At 46.0% G+C, this 21,114-nt stretch overlaps 1 protein-coding gene across 1 annotated transcript; it reads right to left on the bottom strand.

Moving 5' to 3' along the window:
- Window positions 1-1,756: 1,756 nt before the first annotated feature.
- LOC122376268 (skin secretory protein xP2-like) lies at window positions 1,757-17,520 on the bottom strand. The gene is made up of 4 exons (XM_043356068.1): window positions 17,384-17,520; window positions 14,254-14,302; window positions 2,730-4,241; window positions 1,757-2,435 (listed from the first exon to the last, which is right to left on the bottom strand). The coding sequence occupies exons 1-4, from the start codon at window positions 17,402-17,404 to the stop codon at window positions 2,290-2,292; spliced, it is 1,728 nt and encodes a 575-aa protein (XP_043212003.1). The 5' UTR covers window positions 17,405-17,520; the 3' UTR covers window positions 1,757-2,289.
- Window positions 17,521-21,114: the final 3,594 nt, after the last annotated feature.

The following is a 21,114-nucleotide window of genomic DNA, read 5'->3' as shown; positions in this document are numbered from 1 at the left end:
GCTCCGTCAGCTGCCGGAGGCTGATAAAAGGTTACCAGCTTTCAAGCTCTTGCAGGGGAATCACCTGCAGTTTCTGCGTCGGATTTAGTTTTGACTAGCTCCCCGGCAACATCTGATTTTCCCTGAAAGCCGACAGCTTGCATCGACACCATTCTTGAGTATTTTGTAGGCATTCTCTGGCGCTAACTCCTTCATGAATGACTGGCGCCGACATCCCAAGCGCCATTTTCCTTTTCAAAACGACCCCAGTCCTGAACAAACGGGAAGTGCCAGGAGTAAATTTTTCGCATCATATGGTAGCAGAACGTGTCGGACGTCTGTTTCTCAGACACATTGTGCAAATTTGGCAAATTCCAAGCGCTCGTCATTCCCCATGCCAAGACCTTCGCTCGGTTGCGGAATGTTTTCCTCGGGAGATGTTCTGCTTTGTAAACGGCCCAAACCTGTCCATCGTGTGGTTTTATCGGGATTTTGTGTTTAAAAGAAAATTATTCGCTGCAGACCTGCCTCTTGAAACTTCGTTAGATAAAATTTTACAATAACTGACACTTTTGGAGGGTCAGGTGTCCTTGGCATTGACGATTTTTGTGTTATTGTCCCCCAAAATTATCGTTATAGATATTATAAACAATTTTAAATTATAATTTGTCTTTATTTTACGATGACCTGCACTTTTTGAAAATGGGTAACCTCTGTCTGTGACCTTCTTGCCAGTTTTCAATAGTTATGACCGCATTTTCAGCTGCTTTCCGGAACACGAGTCTGCTGTCGTGCGAGGGTCGTTCAAAACGCCCTTAGTCTCGCATGGTTTCGTCCTTCAAAAATTTTAGCTTCCGTTTTTATGAGATGATCATCATGTTGCACTCATCCTCGCCGACACTTAGCCATGTGTCATTTCCGACTTAACCATTCCCATTACTCCTGAAACAGAGAGTTTCACAGCATACCCGACTTTGCAACCTACATTTTCGTGCCTGACCCATGGTCAGAGGTGAACCCTTTTTGTGAGCTCATGAAGGGTCGAATGCACTTGAAAACAATGAGACTGCTTGAGGAAGGTTGTCACCAATGCCCATGCAAACTTTCGACTGTTAATTTCATGTTGATTAAGAATTATTGACAAAAAAGCATGGCTGGTACCTGTGAACGAACTTTTGAGACACCCTGTAGGTATACTGATGTGTGCTTTGTGTAGTGCGTAGTGCATTGTGTGTAGTGCGTAGTGCATAGTTTGTGTCGAAAAGTAGAATATTGCGGCACGTGACACGCAGGTCGTGGTTGCCGCTGTTGTGCCGAGAAAGAGAAATACACTGTTTTGTAGAAGAAAAACGACTAATGAACAGAAAGTTGACCATGTGCAGCATTGAATATGTGAGAGGGTGAAATCAAAATTGTTTATCCACACACACAAAAATGTAAAAGTCCGAAGGTATTTGAATTTTCTTACGCGTGTGATGGAAACAGGTTCTTTATGGATAAAGGAATTTATTAAAAACGTTTACTTTAAATTGCTCCTAAACTCAGAAATCCGCAGCTTGGAAAAATGTTCAGCGTTACCAAAAAGAAGGAGTGTTAGGACAGTTCCAAGAGCTTAGCGCCAAGGTTAAAACCTAACTCTTAAATCAACTTTGGCAGTATTCATTATTTCTTAGCATTGATGACCGAAATACGAACTTCAAATGTCGAGATCGAGAACCATGTTTTACAGCAGTTTTGATATTTTAGAAAGCAACGGGAATCATAACAAACCACGACGTTTGACATGATGTTTTGTGTATTTCGTCAGATGTTTCGAATAACTTCGACCACTACCGCCATATGAAAGACGATGCCATAAATAGGATTACTCACTACGAATACTTGATGTGACACAAACACACTTACTAATGATACAAACAGGACTCGAACCCTGGGGTACAAGGAAGTGAAATGTAACATTCGATTGTTCCTTAGCATTCTCTAAGCTTCTACGAAAAACATTTTCTCTCCATAATTTCTTCCTTATCGCCAATAATAAAGCAACTGAAAATCTGTCGTTCCATTCACATTTCACTTCAGTTAGAGCATTTTCCGAATAAGCAGTCGCTACATTCAAACGCATATTCAAATCGCTCACAATACAGCAGCGCACATGTGATTCATGTAGCCACTGATCACATCATGCTTAGCAATCACTCCACCCAACAGTTTACATTGATATTCCAACCGCCCATTCTTGCAGCGCCATCTATTGAACATTTCTCACACCACCGATGACACAAACCCGTGCTGCCACGGCGGTGACCTCGCTCACCAGCCTGGTTTCAGACCGCTCTTGAGTGCTGTCTGGATGGGCTGCGGCACGTCCCAGGGCATGATGAAGCCTCCCTGGCCGGGCTCGCCCTGGCCGGGGTCGCGGTACTTCGGGCCGTATTCTGATGATGCCTCGTCGTTACCTGAAAAAAATGTCATAGATAACCGTATGAGGAAATATCACGGACGAGTTTATGCCACAATATCCATGGTGTTACCCCACGCAATGTTGTAGAAATGATTATGCGTGATCATTATAAATACTTGTTAAAAAATTATAGATGATCCATGAACATAAGCTGCAATTCAGGATGAAAATTAATTGACGACTTCGCTACCAATTTCATATATTTTAGAGGCATGCAAGTTATAGTCTCTAGATATGAATCCTCGTCATTTTATTAGAGTTTGACGGCAAACTCCTGATGTTTACGAACCTTTACCCTCCTGCTGCTGTGACTGGTATGATGGCTGCGATGCCGGCTGTCCGTAACTCTGGCTTGGCATGGGAGCGGGAGCAGGTGGACTATACTGCTGGGGCGCGGGCGCAGGGGCGGGGGCAGGGGCAGGGGCGTTGTATTGTTGCGGGGCAGGGGCAGGGGCAGGAGCGTTGTATTGTTGAGGAGTGGGCTCAGGGGCGGGCTCATTGTATTGTTGGGGCTCAGGGGAGGGAGCAGAGGGAGTGTACTGCTGGGGGGCAGGGGCGGGGGCAGGGGCATTATACTGCTGGGGCGCGGGCGCAGGGGCAGGAGCGTTATACTGCTGTGGCGCTGGGGCAGGGGCTGGGGCAGGAGCGTTGTACTGTTGAGGAGCGGGTGAAGGGGCAGGGGCACTGTATTGTTGAGGGGCAGGGGCTGGGGCAGGAGCGTTATACTGCTGGGGCGCTGGGGCAGGAGCAGGCGCAGGCGCAGGGGCACTGTACTGCTGGGGCGCTGGGGCATTGTACTGGGACTTAGGTTCTGGCTCGGGAGCAGGGGCTCCATACTGGGGCTGAGGCTTAGGCTGAGGTTTAGGAGAGTCATACTGAGGCTGGGGCTTCTGCTCAGGAGCAGGAGCTCCATACTGGGGCTGGGGCTTAGGAGCAGGAGCAGGAGGCGGACCTCCATACTGGGGCTTAGGTTGAGGAGCAGGGGCTACATACTGAGGTTTAGGCTGAGGTTTCGGCTGAGGAGCAGGAGCTCCATACTGGGGCTGGGGTTTTGATTCAGGAGCAGAGGCAGAACCTCCATATTGGGGCTGAGGTTTATGTTGAGGAGCAGGGGGAGGACCTCCATATTGGGGCTTAGGTTCGGGAGCAGGAGCAGGGGCTCCATACTGGGGTTCAGGCTGAGGTTTCGGCTGAGGAGCAGGAGCTCCATACTGGGGTTGAGGTTTTGGTTCAGGAGCAGGAGCAGGACCTCCATATTGGGGCTTAGGTTCAGGTTGAGGAGGAGGGGCTCCATACTGGGGTTTAGGCTGAGGTTTCGGCTGAGGAGCAGGAGCTCCATACTGGGGCTGAGGCTTTGGTTCAGGAGCAGGGGCAGGACCTCCATACTGGGGTTTAGGCTGAGGTTTCGGCTGAGGAGCAGGAGCCCCATACTGGGGCTGAGGCTTTGGTTCAGGAGAAGGGGCAGGACCTCCATATTGGGGCTGAGGTTTCGGCTGAGGAACAGGAGCTCCATACTGGGGCTGAGGTTTGGGCGCAGGCTTAGGAGTGCCATACTGGGGTTTAGGCTGTGGTTTGGGTGTTCCGTACTGTTGCCTGTTTTTCGGCTCGCTACGCTGACCGTAACTCTGCTGGTTATTGGTCGGGGTTATCGGAGCGGCTGAGGGGATCTGGAAACCCTGGTAGGAGGGCGGCTGCGCGGGAGCGGGAGCGGGGGCGGGGGAGCCGTAGGACGGTGACGGCTGTTTCTGTTGCTGTCCCCCTCCTGACGGTCGCGGTGCTCCATACTGGCGCTTCGGGCGAGCTGGGAACAAAGGGAAGTCGGTTAACGATTAACGGCAAGACTCATTGTTGGTGAACGACTGATTAGAACAACAGTGAACCATGTGAGGCGCACGATCTTTATCTACAGGTGGGTCAAGTTCCGAGACAAAGAAGGAAACCGTCAAACTTGCTCTCTATTCTCGCACTTGCTAGCGCTTTGCATAATGTCTTAACCCGCGCGGGGCTGGAGGGGTAAATTTTACCCCCCTCGCGAATTTTTGCAATATCTCAAAAATGGCGGCGCGCAGCGCCGCCAAACTTTCAGAACCCTTTTTTACATCAATTTGACACGTTCCCTGAAAATTTGAGCAGAATCCTTCGGAATTGTTTTTTGAGAAAATGACGTTTTAGTGACGTCATGTTCGCCATTTTCGCCTCCAAAACGGCAAAATTTGAAACGCCGCTAACATCTTCATTTTTAAGGGAATCAAGACGTAACAAAAAGGTTATACGTGATTCTACTTTGTCTATCAAATGGTTACTTCGGCTTTTAGAAAATTTTTGATTTTGGCCCAATTTTTTCAAAAAACTGACTTTTTTGGGAAAATAATGATAAAATCCAAAATTTTGCGTGTATAAAAACCGGAATATATATCAGAGAAGTGGTCCATGTGCACCTCCATACCAATTTTTAGAAGAATCGGTTCAAAAATGTGGGAGTTATTCAAAATTTATGACGTCACGACATACAATTTTTTTTTGAAAAAAAATATTTTTTGGAAGTTCTAGACCTCGCACGGAAACACAAATAGCACCATTCGATTCGCCGTGAAAAACTGCATCAGATAGATCCCTTTTTAGGCCTTAACCCTATTAGTGGCAGGCTCCTGGCTACCCCATATTAGTGGCAGGGGGGGGGCTGTTTACGACCCCCCTTGATATCTCGAGATCCAACCGGCCGATTTTCAAAATTCAAACGGCATTCGATTTGGCTCAACGAGATCTACATTTCTAAAAAAAAATAAAATTAAAAAAATGTCAATAGAGGGGTAGGGGGGGGTAAAAACGGGCAAATTGCAGATACATTTTATACTGTTTATCACGGCCAGGTTTCTGAACCAATCTTAACGCAACTTTTGCCGATCGATAGAGAATGAACCAGGAATTCACATGGATCCTAAAAATATACATTTTCAAAAATCATAGGCGGATGCAGATCATTGAGATTGGGGGTACACAAAAAGTATAGTAAATAAGGTTTTTGTTGGTACTGTTTCTAAAAAGGGTGGCAATGGTCTTGTTATGTTACAATTTTCTTATGAGAGAACGACTAAAATTGTATTGGTCATGCATAGGCGGTGTCAGGGCACCTATGTTGGGAGGTAAAAAATAACCCCCCTTTTTGGACGCCTGGATCCGCTTTAGCAATTCCGCTCCGATTATAGCAAAAACGTGTCAAAAGAGGATGCACAATAACTTTGTATATGTTATCACATGATACCTTTCATTCACTGTTCGTAAAACTGGTGCAGCATCGTGATCTTCGCCCAAATGACTCGCTTCACGAATAGGACCCCCCAATTCCCAGTGCTCTGGAGCCGCCCCTGGTAAAGTTATGAACTTGAAATTTTCAGGGAATGTGCCCAATTTAGTTTTAGGAAAAGTCAGAAAATTTCAGCATCGTAGCTTCAGCGGTTTCGGAGATATTCCCGAAAAACCTGAGGGGTGGATAAAAACACCCCCCTGCCACTAATAGGGTTAACAACCAACTTCAAAATTTGACCTCACTTGACCTGACCTTGACCTGACCTCGACCTGCAATTCATCCAGACGTGGTCCATATCACCTATTGAGTGTGCCTATTGAATTCTATGAATAAAATGACCCATAAAACATGTGTCGCACATGCCCTTTTCTATATTTTGTTTTTGGTGACCTGACCTGACCTGACCTGACCTTGACCTTGACCTCTGAATGATATTGTATGCAACGAATATTGTGTTGGTAGCCTAAGAACACGTTTTGGGCTATCAGTCTCAGTCCATGACTCCATTCTTCGGCAACTACGGGGCAAGGCCGATACTGTAAAAACTTGCAATTTGTACCCTTGACCTGACCTTGACCTTGACTTCAAACTTTAAATTAAGTATATGTTTTAGTTGTTCGTGATGAGATCTTTCGTTTGGCGTTTGAATTTTCCAAATCGGACCTTTAGTTCGGGAGATAACAGGGGGGTAAATTTACCCCCCCCCCCCCCGCCCCGCGCGCTCGGCTGGAGACCCCAGCCCCGCGCGGGTTAAGCTAAATAAGCGGAGCGCTATCCAGACTTTTCCCTTGTATTAGCCACTGTCTGCAACAATCTACCTCACAAAGGATTCATGATGCATGGCATGAATCGTGGAAGTATGGCCGAATGAATATTTCCCTGCCACCGAGTGAAGGTTCATAAATCACACGCGGACTATAAAAGACATTTTCTCGTGCATCTAATGATTACCCAGCGCAAATCACGCAACAAATGTCTGGTTAATGACGAAAGCCTGGTGACGAGGACAATTCAGTGGCGAAAATGGTGCAGAGATTTGCTAAGGTGGGCTTTAACGAGGAAAGATATCGCCAAGCCTACTTGATAAAGGCTAGTCTGTGTGCTGCGAATTTGACCCGGTGGTACTCTGAGCCGGCCTTGGCTCATAGAGTGCAGCTGCTCGCATGGCAAAATGCAAGCTGATCAATTGCAATCTCCCTTGGAGCAGATATCAATAACAATTGTAGTGTCATTCCCATGGGCAAAAAAAAATCGCAGAACAAGCAAGCCTATGTAGCTATGCGGAATAGGAGGAATGTGCAATGTGTTACATAGGTGTCAATACCAGAGTGAGGCAGGCATATGTGAAAGCTCCTGAAACCCGACTTAAGGCCGCCCCACACTGGAACTCGCATGCGGGTTGCGAGTTTGCGGGTTTTGAGTTTGCGGGCATAATACTAATTCATGGAGTGATTAGACCGCTCCCTTATGGTAACTTCATGTATGCAGTGAAACCGGTACACCTTCAGAAACTTACATGCAGTCGCAATACCAGCGCAAGCCGCACGGAACCAAAATTCGACTCCGACGAAAAACCCGCAAACCTCGCAGAACTCGCAAACCTCGCAGCGAGGAAAATCGAAAGTTGACTCAAAATCAACTATTGGAATGCGATGCAAGGTCACCCGCAAGCTAAAAACATGCAGACTCGCTTGTTAGATGGTAGTGTGGGTCACTCAGCCTAGATTGTATTGTTTGATTTTGAAGAAACCCGAAAACCTAAAAACTCGCAACCCGCATGCGAGTTCCAGTGTGAGGCGGCCTTTAGCCTGAAGGAATCGAAAGCCAATCCTCATTCCAAGACCGCACATCGCAATACCAGTAATATTCAATGCGTTACGTTATGTATAAGGACATCTAAACAGTTCACGTAAGTACGTTAGTTGGGAACTTTTGATGCAAATGCTTAGAAAAGTTCACGATTTAACGATTTCCGGATTGTATGACAGCAAAGTAACGACAGCATCATATTTTGCTTCCGCTGACGTCAAATGCCTGCCTCGCCCTCGCCTCTCCGCAACTGGCTACTAGAGCAGCTGTAGCTTTCTGCGGCAGCCGGTCTCTCTCTCTCTCTCTCTCTCTCTCTCTCTCTCTCTCTCTCTCTCTCTCTCTCTCTCTCTCTCTCTCTCTCTCTCTCCCTCTCCCTCCGTCCTGCAGCTCCCACCCCTCCCATCCGTCTCCATCTCTACCCTTTCCGAGCTACCACCGCTCCGTCCCCGACCCGACCTCGTTCGGTCTCCGGTCAGCCGGTTGCTCTATTTCACACAGAACTCAGCCATATATCACCCACTCCGCCAAACGGCTCAGAGAAATGGTCACCAGGGTGTGTCCGGTGGTTTCGAGGTGATCGACCGTGAAATTCGCTACAGTTGGGTCGTGTGGGCCGTTCGATAGTTTGAGCGACAGTTGCAGAAACATATGCGTACGTTTTATAAGCTGGGGAGAAAGTTCGAAGAGCTTCCAATTATGCAGCTTTCCCTAAAGACATAAATACAATTTTATCCGTTCAATCCATTTATAATTGAGACGACCCGTCGACCTCAAAACTCCATACTACGAAATTTATCTAACACCACCAAGATTTGAACCACGGACCTTCCTTTTTATCGCCACGGTTCAGGTTCACTGCACTTCCATTCCCCGCGGGGAACGGATCCCTGAACCAACCCTGAACGGCTTTCAGCACGGATTCCAGCATGGCTATTGGCTAGGCACGTGCGTTTTCATGTGAATACACTCCCGTGACTCTTGGTCATGCCTGAATGCCGGCAAATACCACCGGCCTGAACTTTGTGGTGGATTGGCGCGAAGTCTTTGGGACGGGCATGAACTTCTCGCTGCAACACTGGCTGAGCTACGCGATGACAAGCATCATGATAGTAAGAGTTTCACGAATGGTCTACGAATGACGATGCGGATTGGACGATGACAAGTTTGTGATATGTTAGAGATTCTGATACAAAGACCGATGGTCGAAAGAAGGAGAGAAATGATCTAGGAATGACGAGCAGCATCGCTTTCAGAATGACAAACAAAATCCTCAGAATAATGATTCACCAGCAATTGAATGGAAGCTTGCGGACAAACTGTCACTTGTGTCACAGACTGTCGACAAGGCATGGGATGAATCTCAGAACCTATAACACAATACCATAAGTAAGAGAAGAGCCCGGCGCCAAGATGTCACGAAGAACTACGACAATAAACATAAAAAAGAGACGAAAGCGACTTCTTTCGACACACTCCTCACACAACGAACTACGCAATAAACATCTCCATAAACCCTTTTGTAACACCACTTCCCGGGAGCAGTTTTGTCCATTTTGCAGCACCGACAGCCACAGAGAACAGCTGTGCTGCCTCGTCACTATCTGACCACAGGCATCATTCCCACACTGATCGACAGATGGGGGACGAGAGGTGAGAATGCAGCCAGGGGTGAGAATGTGGTAAGCGATGGGTGGGATCTAGACCGTCAAGGAGGCCTCAAACGGTCTCACCCCATGCATCGTAGTGTATTGGCCTGTCTTTCTGATGCGGGGTGAAAGCGAAAGTGAACAATCAGAAGAGAAAATGGAAGTTCCGACCATTTAGATTGAGATATGAGTTGATGACCCGTCGATCAGTGGCGGACTTCTAGATTGCTGCTCCTGTCAATAAAAACTCATGTAACACCATACGGCGAGAGTAACAGACCATCAAACTGTGTTACATAATGCTGTTACATCAAGTCTGGAGAGTTGTATGGTCAGCAAGAGCTTGAAACTGTATCAGCAGCAGATAGGATGGATTTGTTGAAGTCATGGTTTCAATGGGTTCAATGTCTGATCTAGTTCATTATGAGTTTGCATCGAAATACGGCAGCATTGCATAGGCGTAGGAACGTTTTCGAAAGTGGGGGGGGGGGGGCAAGGTCCCAGAGGTCCAAAACCTAACCTACCCCCAAAATCCGATATCTCCTCGGATTTCGGCCACTTTGTTTTCGCAAACATGATCAGAGATAAGAAAAATCGAGACAAAAACAAAAACAAAATTGGTTAAAATTTCAGGGAGACTTCCGTCCATAAACTCAAACTGATGGACGCGTTCCCTGTCCTCCGCAGCCGTTGGCACCCATGCAAATTCCAGAGGCATCCAGCAACTTTTTTATTACGAGCAAGCGTGAAACGTGCAAAGCGAGTCTTTTCAATATAGGTACATATAAAAATCAGCATGAACGGCCCAGCTAGGCTCAGCCAGACCTATAACGTTTTTAAGAGGTTTTATATCAGCGACCACTGCAACTGGGCTGATTGACTATCAGAGGCCGGTGTGGGACTTTTAGAGGTCGGTCTGGGCCATCAGAGGCCAGTTTAACCCTCGCCGGACCGGACCTATAGGTTTTCTACATACGCGCCGGCCGAGGGGGCGGGGGGCGGGTACGACACCCTCGCCGTTGCGCCCCAGGTTGAGCTAGCGCGTCGCGGAAAAATGAGCGTGTGCGCCGTTACAAGACGCAGAGATCGATACCCGATTTTAAGGTTCTAGGTCAACCGGTGACCTCTGAGGTCAGGTCAAGTGCCTCAAGGCACGGTTCCGTTTTTGGTGAATAACTTCGCAAAAAACGGCCGCAGAGCCGCGATTTTGCCAGCATCGTGTTCGCCTCTCTCAGGCGCGTCGAATGATGTACTTTTTGTTTGGGTGAGGTAAACTGAGGGTGTTGACCACGGGTCACGGTCAGGTCAGCGCCCCCAGGTCACAAAATTGGTCGAAGGAGGTCATGTCGCATATCATTCGATTCGGCAGGTCTTCTTGAGTCCATTGATGGCTTCCCCGACTCGCTAGCTTAATTTGATCGGTAGTTATTGACGACAAACTTATATGACCCTTATAACTTCATAAATGACGTCGCGCAAGGTCAACATTGCAAAAGTGACGCATCGAACCTTGCAAGGAGTGCATGAAAGATTCAGTGTGCTTGAGATAGTTGAAGATCGTTTACGGCGCCAGAAAAAGTTTTCGGTCTATCCCCATTGACTTATACCTAATGGTGAGGTCACGAAAATGACCTTAGGAAAAATCCGAGATGTACAAGTTGTGAGACTCCTAATGGATACTAGGTCCTCCAAGGTTCATTTCCCTGTGAAATCTCCTCTGGCAGTGAGGGCGTTGCGAAGTTGCGACATCTGAAGACCGTGCAGAGGTTCACTTATGACCTCATGGGTCAGTGACCTGATCTGACCCGAAAATGCGGTTGGTGTCAAAAGATCCGACTTGATTCAAAGGTCAGGTATGCAAAGCTTCAGCTCTCTATCACCGGCGTGTTCGGAGCTATCGCAAAAAAAAAACTATGGAGGGGCGGCACCCGCCCCCCCCCCATCGGCCGGTGAGGGTTGAGGCCCTCAGAGACCAGTACAGGGCCTGCAAAGGGCAGGATGAGACATTTAGATGCCGACTTGGCCTTGGGCCAGCAGAGGCTAATGTGGGCCCTTACAGGCCAGCATGGGCCCTCAGAGGTCAGTGTGGGACCCTAAAATGCCGGCATGGGCCGGCGTTGGACCTCTAAGGCCAAGATGGACCTTCAGAGGCCGATGCGGACCTTAGAGGCCGGCATCGGGTCTTCAGAAATCAGAATTCAGTGCAGGACCCTCAGAGGCACCTAAAGGTTAGTCTTGGGATCCCAGAGACAGAAATGAGGCCACCAGAGGCCGGTGTGAGGCCCTCAGACGCCGACTGGGCCCTTGAGGCCGGTTTAGGGGCCCTCAAATGAGGTCAATGTGGGTTCTCAGCGGTCAATGTCGGCGCTTGACCGCCACTGATGTGCCCTCCAAGATCATTGTAGGACCCTCAAAGACTGGCTTGGGAGTTAATAGCTAGCGTGGGATTCTTGAGCCTCGTGACAATCGAATAAGGGCCAGAGCCCCATACGCCCATGGGGGCCCATTGGTTGTTTGGGGGAGGGGCAAATGATATGATGGCCCCCTGATTAGCCTTTGGAGGGGGGAAGGGCATGGCCCTGATCCCCCCTCTGCGACCGCCACTGCACTGAAAGTGGAAGGGAAGGGGCAGATACAGACATTGCTGGCTCCCAGCCTGTTTGAGCCGAGGCGGGGGCATGGTCACCCTGGCCCCCAGCTAGTACGCCTTTGACGAACTATGCCGACCCCAAGCAGATCCGGTCAAGCGTTGGTCGTTTGTATACGCATTCTCCTGCACCGTGCTAGTATTGTTTTATACCTTTTCAGTGCTCGCTGTCCCGTGCCTCGTATTCAACAAAATGCTGTCACCAGGACCCACAGACTTGTCTCTGATATGGTTTCCTTCATTGAGTGAAGGAAATTGCGGTCAATAACGCTGTAGAAACAAAAGGGAATCTTCATTAAAGGGCAAGCTGAATTGTTGTCAAGTTACCGGGTGGTAGCACTGGTACCTAAGTACAGACAGACACTTAATGTCAGCAAAAAGTGGGGGGGGGGCAGTTAACATTGCTGGCCCCCCCCACCTCCGAAAGTGGGGGGGCCATGGCCATGGCCCCCCCGGCCCCCCCCTGTTCCTACGCCTATGCAGCATTGTGTACATAAAACTTTACATAAAATTAAAACTTAAAACTTTTGAACATAAAACTTTGTCATCACTGAAGATTCAAATGTACTCGCACAGACTGATGGCACAGGCTTATGGCGAACATACGACAATGCTATAAGCGAATCAAGTTTTCTAGAGCACACCTAGTGTAGAAAGTGGAAGTCAAATTATGCCAAGAAACCTGCATAAAGCTATGCGTGTCAGAACTGTTATAGTATCATACCGTCTCTTCGCGGGACGCTACCATACGCGCGCCATGAACCGTATAATAATCGAAAGGGGCATGTGCATCGTAAGGAACGATGCGAAACATGAAACTTAATCTTTTTATGTCAGCTACGCACTAGTTACCCGAAGATAGATTGCATCGAACATTGAAGTCATGACGCTAAAACGGTAATTGGATGACGGTAATTGAGAAGAAAGGAACCGAGACATGAGGGCTTCAATTTTTCGTTCTGCGGTGACACATGCATGTGCATTGTTGCGAATCGGACTGCTGTGGTGAAACCTGTTTATGACCGCAGCTCATTGGTGCATTGCGTAATGTGAGAAAAAATAGTCGGTATTTCTCAAGATAGTTCTGCTCTCACCACAATCGCTATGGTCTATTATGCGTGCAGTGATTAGTTTGAATGCCACAGGTACCGTGCTCGCATTGTCATGCAACTAGCATTGACCTCGTGACAGAAATCAAACTAACTACCTAAGCCAGAGTTCATGGTATCTGCCATCACTTTCAGGTCACTGAACACACTGTGGCGTAAATATATCAATACCGTGAAAAAAGGAATGCAAAGTAACTGAAAACCTTCCTGTTTCATAGAACGTTTGCTCGATGAAGTTGAAAAAGCATTTTCTCAAATGAATGTTTTCCTACACAACAGCTGGATCGGGTGAACATTTCTTTGCCATTTTATATTTCTTTGCGAGATATCCATCAAAACACTCACTACACGTTCTGAGTGAGCTTTCACATACAACAGATCAAGGTGTGCACCTAATCCCCCCTTAAGAAAAAAAAGCGATTCCAAGAAGAGCCAAACACACCAAAAACGAGCCACTCTGTGATTCACATAAGACTATTCTACTGTAAGCTGCATCTTTCGGAGAATCCCCTCATTCGTCACGGTTAGCCACGGTTAGCGTCACGGTTAGCGTCACGGCTCCCACGACGACTCCCATAACGGCTCAGTTACGGCTGTGATCGACTCTGACTCAGCAAAAGTCGGTGCGACTTATCACCATTGTCGGAGCGAATCGTGACTGGCTACCGAAACATCTGTCACAGAGGAGAGTTTGCGTCCAAAGAGCACGTGCAGCAGCACAAGAGATATTTGTCGTGAGTTCGACGGCGAAACTGACAAGCCATATGGAGAGATCAACGGACAGAAGATCGAGAGGAGAAGCAAGGCCCTATATAGGAGAAGAAACGTTGGCTTTGGTTATGGGCGAGCTTCGTTCATATCATCCCAAGAACGTGGGAAAATAAAGACTTGAACAATCGCTTTGGTCAGTCTGGACGGTAAGCGTTCCCTTGAAGGAATGAGCCGAATAAGAACATTATTTTTTTTTTTCGACGAACCTCGGTGACGTGAACATATGACCACAAACGGCAATAAAATCTTTAAGAGACTCGGCCACAAATTACTGTTGCCAATTCTGGTGACAAGCCAAGAAGCCACCTATGTGTTTGAAACAAGCTATTATGAAAACGTTTTCATGTTTTTTCTTCGTTGCTAGATCTGCGTGACAATAATCCCTGCTGTCAGCGTTAAATTTTGATCGGTCAAGCACAGAATGTTGGGAATGCACTCCCTCCCTAGTTCAGTTTTGGAAAGGTATGTGGCAATTAGCAATACCTAACCCGATGTAGCATCAAAACCATTCACGTTTTACTTACTTTGCTCGGCATCAATGCCGTTCAGTGAGATGAACAAAACAAACAGCACCTGAAATGCAGTGGGAGGCTGTTAGACAAAAATATACGACCGATACACCCACATAATAATTCAACTAGAGCCTTATTGATTATGAAAGAAAAGTTCATTTAGGCATCTAAAACGCGACGATTATAAAATACAAGTTTCAAATAAAAAACTAAACCAGTAAAACGCCTTTTGGGCGACCAACGGAGCGAGCGAGAGGATGGGCCTTGCACGTGCGAAATTGCGAGGGGGTACCTCCAACTAACTTGTGCACTGCACCCTACTAACCGGTCTTTAGCGATGTGCCAAATTTCAGCGCAATCGGCCCAGCCGTTCTCGAGATCTGGAAGCGGCACACTGCACGTGCGCACGTGCAAGCCGGGTCCAAACTGACTTTTGCACGGCACCCTACTAACTGGTCCCCAACCGTGTACCAAATTTGAGCGCAATCGGCCCAGCCGTTCTCGAGATCTGGGAGCGCCCCCTGCACGTGCGCACGTGCTGTAGCACCCCAACCTTAACACATGCAGATGAATTATCTGATGGAGACCTAACTGTGTACCGAGTTTCAATTCAATCGGCCCAACCGTTGTGCCGTTATTGAGGTTGCAATTTTGGGGGTTCTTAAAAAATGTCCAACTTTACCACGCGCCACGTGCGGTGGTTGGCAAGAACGCATGGTGGCCATCACACCACAGAACTTTTACGTCCAAGTGACATTCAGTAAAGAAGACCGCTTGTCAATCGGATGTCCCGTTCCTAAGATATTAGCTTTTGAAGAGTGTCCCCACGGCCAGCCGGCCGGCCGGCCGCTCATACTCAGGATTTTCCCTTAATTCAGTATGAGACTCCGCTCGCTTCGCTCGCTCCGTAATCACTGAGGCCTAAATTATTTATTTTAAAACATAGCGAACAACGCATGCTTTTAAATGTCAAAAACAACGTACGAAAACAAACGTGACATTTCACCGTCTCAGAAGCTATTCAATGCACATTGTAACTTGCTTGCTCAGCAAACAGGACAACTTTGCGCTTAAAAGATTCGTTTCCACTCAAAAGCTCAAATAATTATCAGAATGGTTCTTGAGGTACCCTACCACGTTATCGTGTAGTTTACATTTCCGCTCAGTCGTTATACACGGGCAATGTTTTTGTTACCGGTCCCGGAGCCACTTTTTTGTTACACGCGTAACTCAGAAAATGTTCAAATCACAGAATGTGCTTGCTTGGGGGATTCCTCAATAGACGCTAGTTTGAAAAAAAACTTAAACGAATGGCAATAGTTTTCCATTCCTTGAAGTTTGAAATTCTTTGCTCAATAAGCTATTGCCCAATAAGCAATTACCTTCCAACCTTCCAACTTCCATGTACCTTTTACCTTTTGTACCTATTACCTTCCATGTACCTTCCAACACGAAACGAACAAAACATATTGTACTCTTATTGGATCCTTCTACATGAAATCAATGGGAAAATATTTATCAATTGTAAGCAGACATGTGCATGGATCCAAGAAAATGGATGTTGGATCTGATCCCACGGATTTTGATCTCGGATCCGACGGGATCATAGATCCAGCTCTCTAATTTATCGAGAGATCCATAGGGGTCACAGATCCGATTATAATTTTTTGCTTGAGATCCAGTGAGATCATAGATCCTCACTTACTTTTGTCAACACAGAAATCCCCCCCCCCCAAACGCTTGTTGCAACTCACAAACGTTCTGTTTGAGTGATTTTATGTGATTGCACGCCATAATTCGTTAGGCGGCACGGGCGGACATCGATAGCAGCGCCTCTATCGGTCACTAGGGAAAGCTGGGCTGTAGGCGACGAAATACCGGCTGAGTTGTCACACGTTGAATAGGTTTATAGACATCCATCTTGTGAAAAAGTTGAACTTTTGCCTTCAATATTTCTACAGGCAATTTTAGAAGTGTCTTCACATTGATTACAACACCGTTTAGATTATTGTATTCACTTCAAGCCTTCCCTATTGTTCTTGATGATGCGGGAACTATTTCTAATTAGTGTTTCTAGATTAATAAAAGAACATATTGTGCAAACGATGAAAAAAACATAGATGGAAGATTTTAAATGCAATTTTATCTAGCAATTAATGGTAAATTCTCTACAGATCAAGGAAAAGATGCATGCTAACTGATAAATTAAAGTTCTTGGGGCCAGTTGTTTTCTTCTTTTCTTACGTCGCCCCAATGGCCGCGAATACACTTGTGATAACGCCTATCGTAATAGTTTTGTTGCACGTAATGACATAGAAACCCTTTAAAACATGGTTTCAAATGCTGTGCTTGGTGGGATCCACTCAGATCATAGATCCATGTTCTTGACTTATTATCTGATCGTATGAGATCATAGCTCCAATGTAAATTTTTCACGCCGGATCCGATAGGATCATAGATCCTAAACTGCAGATTGTTTCGAGATCCACTGAGATCATAGATCCATCGCTTGGATCCATGCACATGTCTGATTGTTAGTTGTTGTTGTTGTTGTTTTTTTGCTATTTGACATCAGTCTGGTTTGAACGACTGCAAGTTGTAGCAAGTATTTGGCAACAGCACGAAAAAATGAAGGTTTTCTTTCAAATTAATGCGGACTGCTTCACGTCCTTCCTTCAAGTCCATTAGTAAATGTGGCACGTGACAAGCATAAACATGAATAGACAAACATATCAGTACAAGGAAAAAAGGAGCAAGTTAGAGTAAACTTCATAAATTTTCACGTGCACTTTTCATCCAAGCACTTGTGGCCATTCGTTATCAAGAGCAGACTATCTATGATCCATGATCTCATTAAATCGCGCGATAATAACCACGGTCAAGGCACACGATCAAATGTTTTTAGAAAGGAAAGGGCACGTGAAAAGCATGAGTATTGAGTAGTAATCCAAGATAATAGAGTGCTTACTGAATCGATTTCATCAAATGAGACAAACATTTTGTAACCAGTTTATCCAGGCAAATTATCGAACACAGGTTGGTGTTTCCCACTATATCCTCAGTATTACCTCAACTACATTATCTATCATCAATCATCCCCAACACCACTAAATACTGACCAAATTCACACTTTATTACTTACCACGCATCCTGTGCTCCTCATTGCGTTCCAAAAATCCTCCACAAACAGCTCTGCAGTTGCACTAACGGTCACGGCGCGGCACGGACACTCACGGCGCGCCGCGGACGTTCACGGCGCAGCTGAGACTAAACTGGCGCACACATCATGAGCGTGGGTTATATACGTCCACTGCACGCTTCAGTAGCCACGGGCGGAGCAGGAGCCGGTAAAAGCGAGGCTGCATCACTGCGGACACAGCTCGGTCAGTGAGCTCGCGAGATGTGAGATAGGCGAGAAGAAGATCATTCAGTTCGCGAGAGACACGTAAAGAGTGAAATGGCGACACGAGAGGGGGAGGGAGGGGGAGGGAGGGAGGGAGGGAGGGAGAGATGATGATGAAAAGATGGGAATTTTGAATCCGTGACATTCGTGATCTGCGGTGTCGGATGAGGAAGGGATATTCCAAGACACGACGAGCACAGGCGTTTCTGTCCTCATTCAACAACTCAGTTTCTGTTCTCTTTCCAACGTTGAAAACCTGGCTTTGCGCTACCTAGCTTTGAAAGTCAAATAAAACAGCATCAAATCCACCGAATGCTCCATAGTTTTCCTTATTCCTACACAAACAAAAGCTGTACGCAAAAACACTTGTATGTGGAGAATTACACAGCATACACTATTATACCTGATCAAACAGCCACATAATGTTCGTTCTAGCGTGTTGTGGCATGGAATGGCCTACTTATCACAGCCACATCGTACCTCAAACATGACGAGGTCGCACTGGGATTAGCCACTGTCACGAACAAAAACTGGCCACAGAGCTACTAAGTGGCTTGCATGAGAGCCACCGTGAACGGGCGCAACTTGTCTTGCCACGGAAGTTTACTGGATGATTGTTGATCCAATGTTTTGAACGTTTCGAAAAACGCTCATTGGAATGCATTTATTAATCACAAAAAAACAGTAGAAACCTGAATATTTCATGATTGCTCGAGTGCCTCACGCACTGATATTATTGAAGGTTGATACAATTTGATAAAATCTCGAACTACATTTAATTACTTTTAACTTCTTCAGATTGTGACAAGAACAGCTACTGGTAGCTGGCAATCATAAATAGTAACCCGGTTTACATAGCATATTTGACGAGGCTCTAGCTCGTTAATTTGGCGATAATTTCGATGCAGTGGTCTTCATATATTTAGAGGGGATCATTTTGTAAATTGTTCAGCACCATTGGCATCTTTTGCAACATCACGGACGGAGATATAAGCTTGCAACAAACCCTATGTAAACGCGTCTAGTTACGTGTAAAAATGCAGTTTACATGAACTTTAAATGCAAAAGAAGAACAATAAAAGTAACCGAAACTTGAAGCATCATCACAACCCATTATCAAACAACAAATATTTTTCCGCATCAAACACGAACAATGCATAAGATTTAGGAGCCAATTATGGTAATAACTAACATGAAATCGCAGCTTACAATTCAGCAACACTTGATTATGGATCCAGCTGATGCAACGAGCCATTTCTTGAACAGCTCTTGAATGACAACTGTCTGCCGGGGCGTTCCACGACAAATCGACAAGTGCCCTGCACCCTCATGTTTTATTTTTTGCCTAAAATTGGTCTAATGGGTTGTGATGGGCGGGGAAGCCAGCTGTGGCAAGGATTTTTTTCTTCGAACAACGGTTTCCGAGATATAGCCTCGGGCAATTCCTGGATGTCGCGCTGCAGCCCTATGTTTGGCGGCCTATAACTAAAAAACTATTGGTTTTCTACGATAAAAACTTTAAATGGTTCAACTCACAATTAACCATCAAACATTTTGGCTATCTCGGATTTTCAATTTTTGAAAATTTTGATCACGTGACCTTTTGACCTATTTTTCGAAGAGTGACCTTGATATTTTCTCCACTGAAAGTTGCAATTTTGTCTGATGACGATTAAAGCCTTATCAATTGTCATTCATATGCAAAAATAAAAAAGGTGGATATCGCCCTGCGTTGACCTCAGGTCAGGTCATTTTTATGACCTGTCCATTATTACGAGCGGAAGCGACAGCGAGATCTCGAGAATAAAGCAAGATAGCGACAAGCGGTAAACGGTGCAGGGTACAAATGGATAAGGTCTATAATTTTTACTCAGGTCATTTTCAGGTCAGGTCAAAGATGACGTCACAGGAGCAAAGAGGAAGTCAAAATTGCGACACTACATATATATGAAGTTTTTCTCGAATAACTTTCAAGGTATCCCAGCTAGGAACAAACTAATATCACCATCGTGATCCTCTCGTCGATCCGCATCGAAATATATGTATGTTGACCTCGAAAGGTCGAAAGGTCAAAAGTTGACCTTAGGTCACGTGACCTAAGGTCAACTTTTGACCTCTCGGCCTTTCGAGGTCAACATACATATGTTTCGATGCGGATCGACGAGAGGATCACGATGGTGATATTAGTTTGTTCCTAGCTGGGATACCTTGAAAGTTATTCGAGAAAAACTTCATATATATGTAGTGTCGCAATTTTGACTTTCTCTTTGCTCCTGTGACGTCATCTTTGACCTGACCTGAAAATGACCTCAGTAAAAATTATAGACCTTATCCATTTGTACCCTGCACCGTTTACCGCTTGTCGCTATCTTGCTTTATTCTCGAGATCTCGCTGTCGCTCCCGCTCGTCACGTGACCTAAGGTCAACTTTTGACCTTTCGATCTTTCGAGGTCATCATACATATCCTTCGATGCGGATCGACGAGGGGATCACGATGGTGCTATTAGTTTGTTCCTAGCTGGGATACCTTGAAAGTTATTCTAGAAAAACTTCATATATATGTAGTGCCGCAATTTTGACTTCCTTTTTGCTCCTGTGACGTCATCTTTGACCTGACCTGAAAATGACCTGAGTAAAAATTATAGACCTTATCCATTTGTACCCTGCACCGTTTACCGCTTGTCGCTATCTTGCTTTATTCTCGAGATCTCGCTGTCGCTTCCGCTCGTAATAATGGACAGGTCATAAAAATGACCTGACCTGAGGTCAACGCAGGGCGATATCCACTTTTTTTATTTTCGCATATGAATGACAATTGATAAGGCTTTAATCGTCATCAGACAAAATTGCAACTTTCAGTGGGGAAAATATCAAGGTCACTCTTCGAAAAATAGGTCAAAAGGTCACGTGATCAAAATTTTCAAAAATTGATAATCCGAGATAGCCAAAATGTTTGTTGGCTGATTGTGAGTTGAACCATATAAAGTTTTTATCGTAGAAAACCAATAGTTTCTGAGTTATAGGCCGCCAAACATAGGGCTGCAGCGCGACCTGCTGGAATTGCCCGAGGCTATATCTCGGAAACCGTTGTTCGAAGAAAAAAATCCTTGCCACAGCTGGCTTCCCCGCCCATCACAACCCCTTACACCAGTTTTCAACGAAAAATAAAATATGAGGGTGCAAATTTAATTTTTCATTTGTCGATTTGTCGTGGAACGCCCCTGCCAACAGCGAATCTTGGTACCATCTGTTCCCATCCGATGTGCGGTATTGCACCGCGTTTCATCACGTGCTGTTGAACAAAATTTAACATGACATGCAAACACGGGTTGCGAAGGTTGCAGAGATGAACGATTCGGAAAGGCTGGCTGGGCTGGCTGATATTTTGAAATGGCCATCAGCCTATGTGTTTTGATTATGATGATGTGTATGTTGCACCATTCTGCTCATTCGTCATTATCATTGATGC

The sequence above is a fragment of the Amphibalanus amphitrite genome, unplaced genomic scaffold, assembly GCF_019059575.1.
Source record: "Amphibalanus amphitrite isolate SeventyFive unplaced genomic scaffold, NRLGWU_Aamphi_draft 002076F_arrow, whole genome shotgun sequence".
In the NCBI taxonomy this organism is placed as follows: Eukaryota; Metazoa; Arthropoda; class Thecostraca; order Balanomorpha; family Balanidae; genus Amphibalanus; species Amphibalanus amphitrite.
This window is presented reverse-complemented; position numbering and strand designations above follow the sequence as displayed.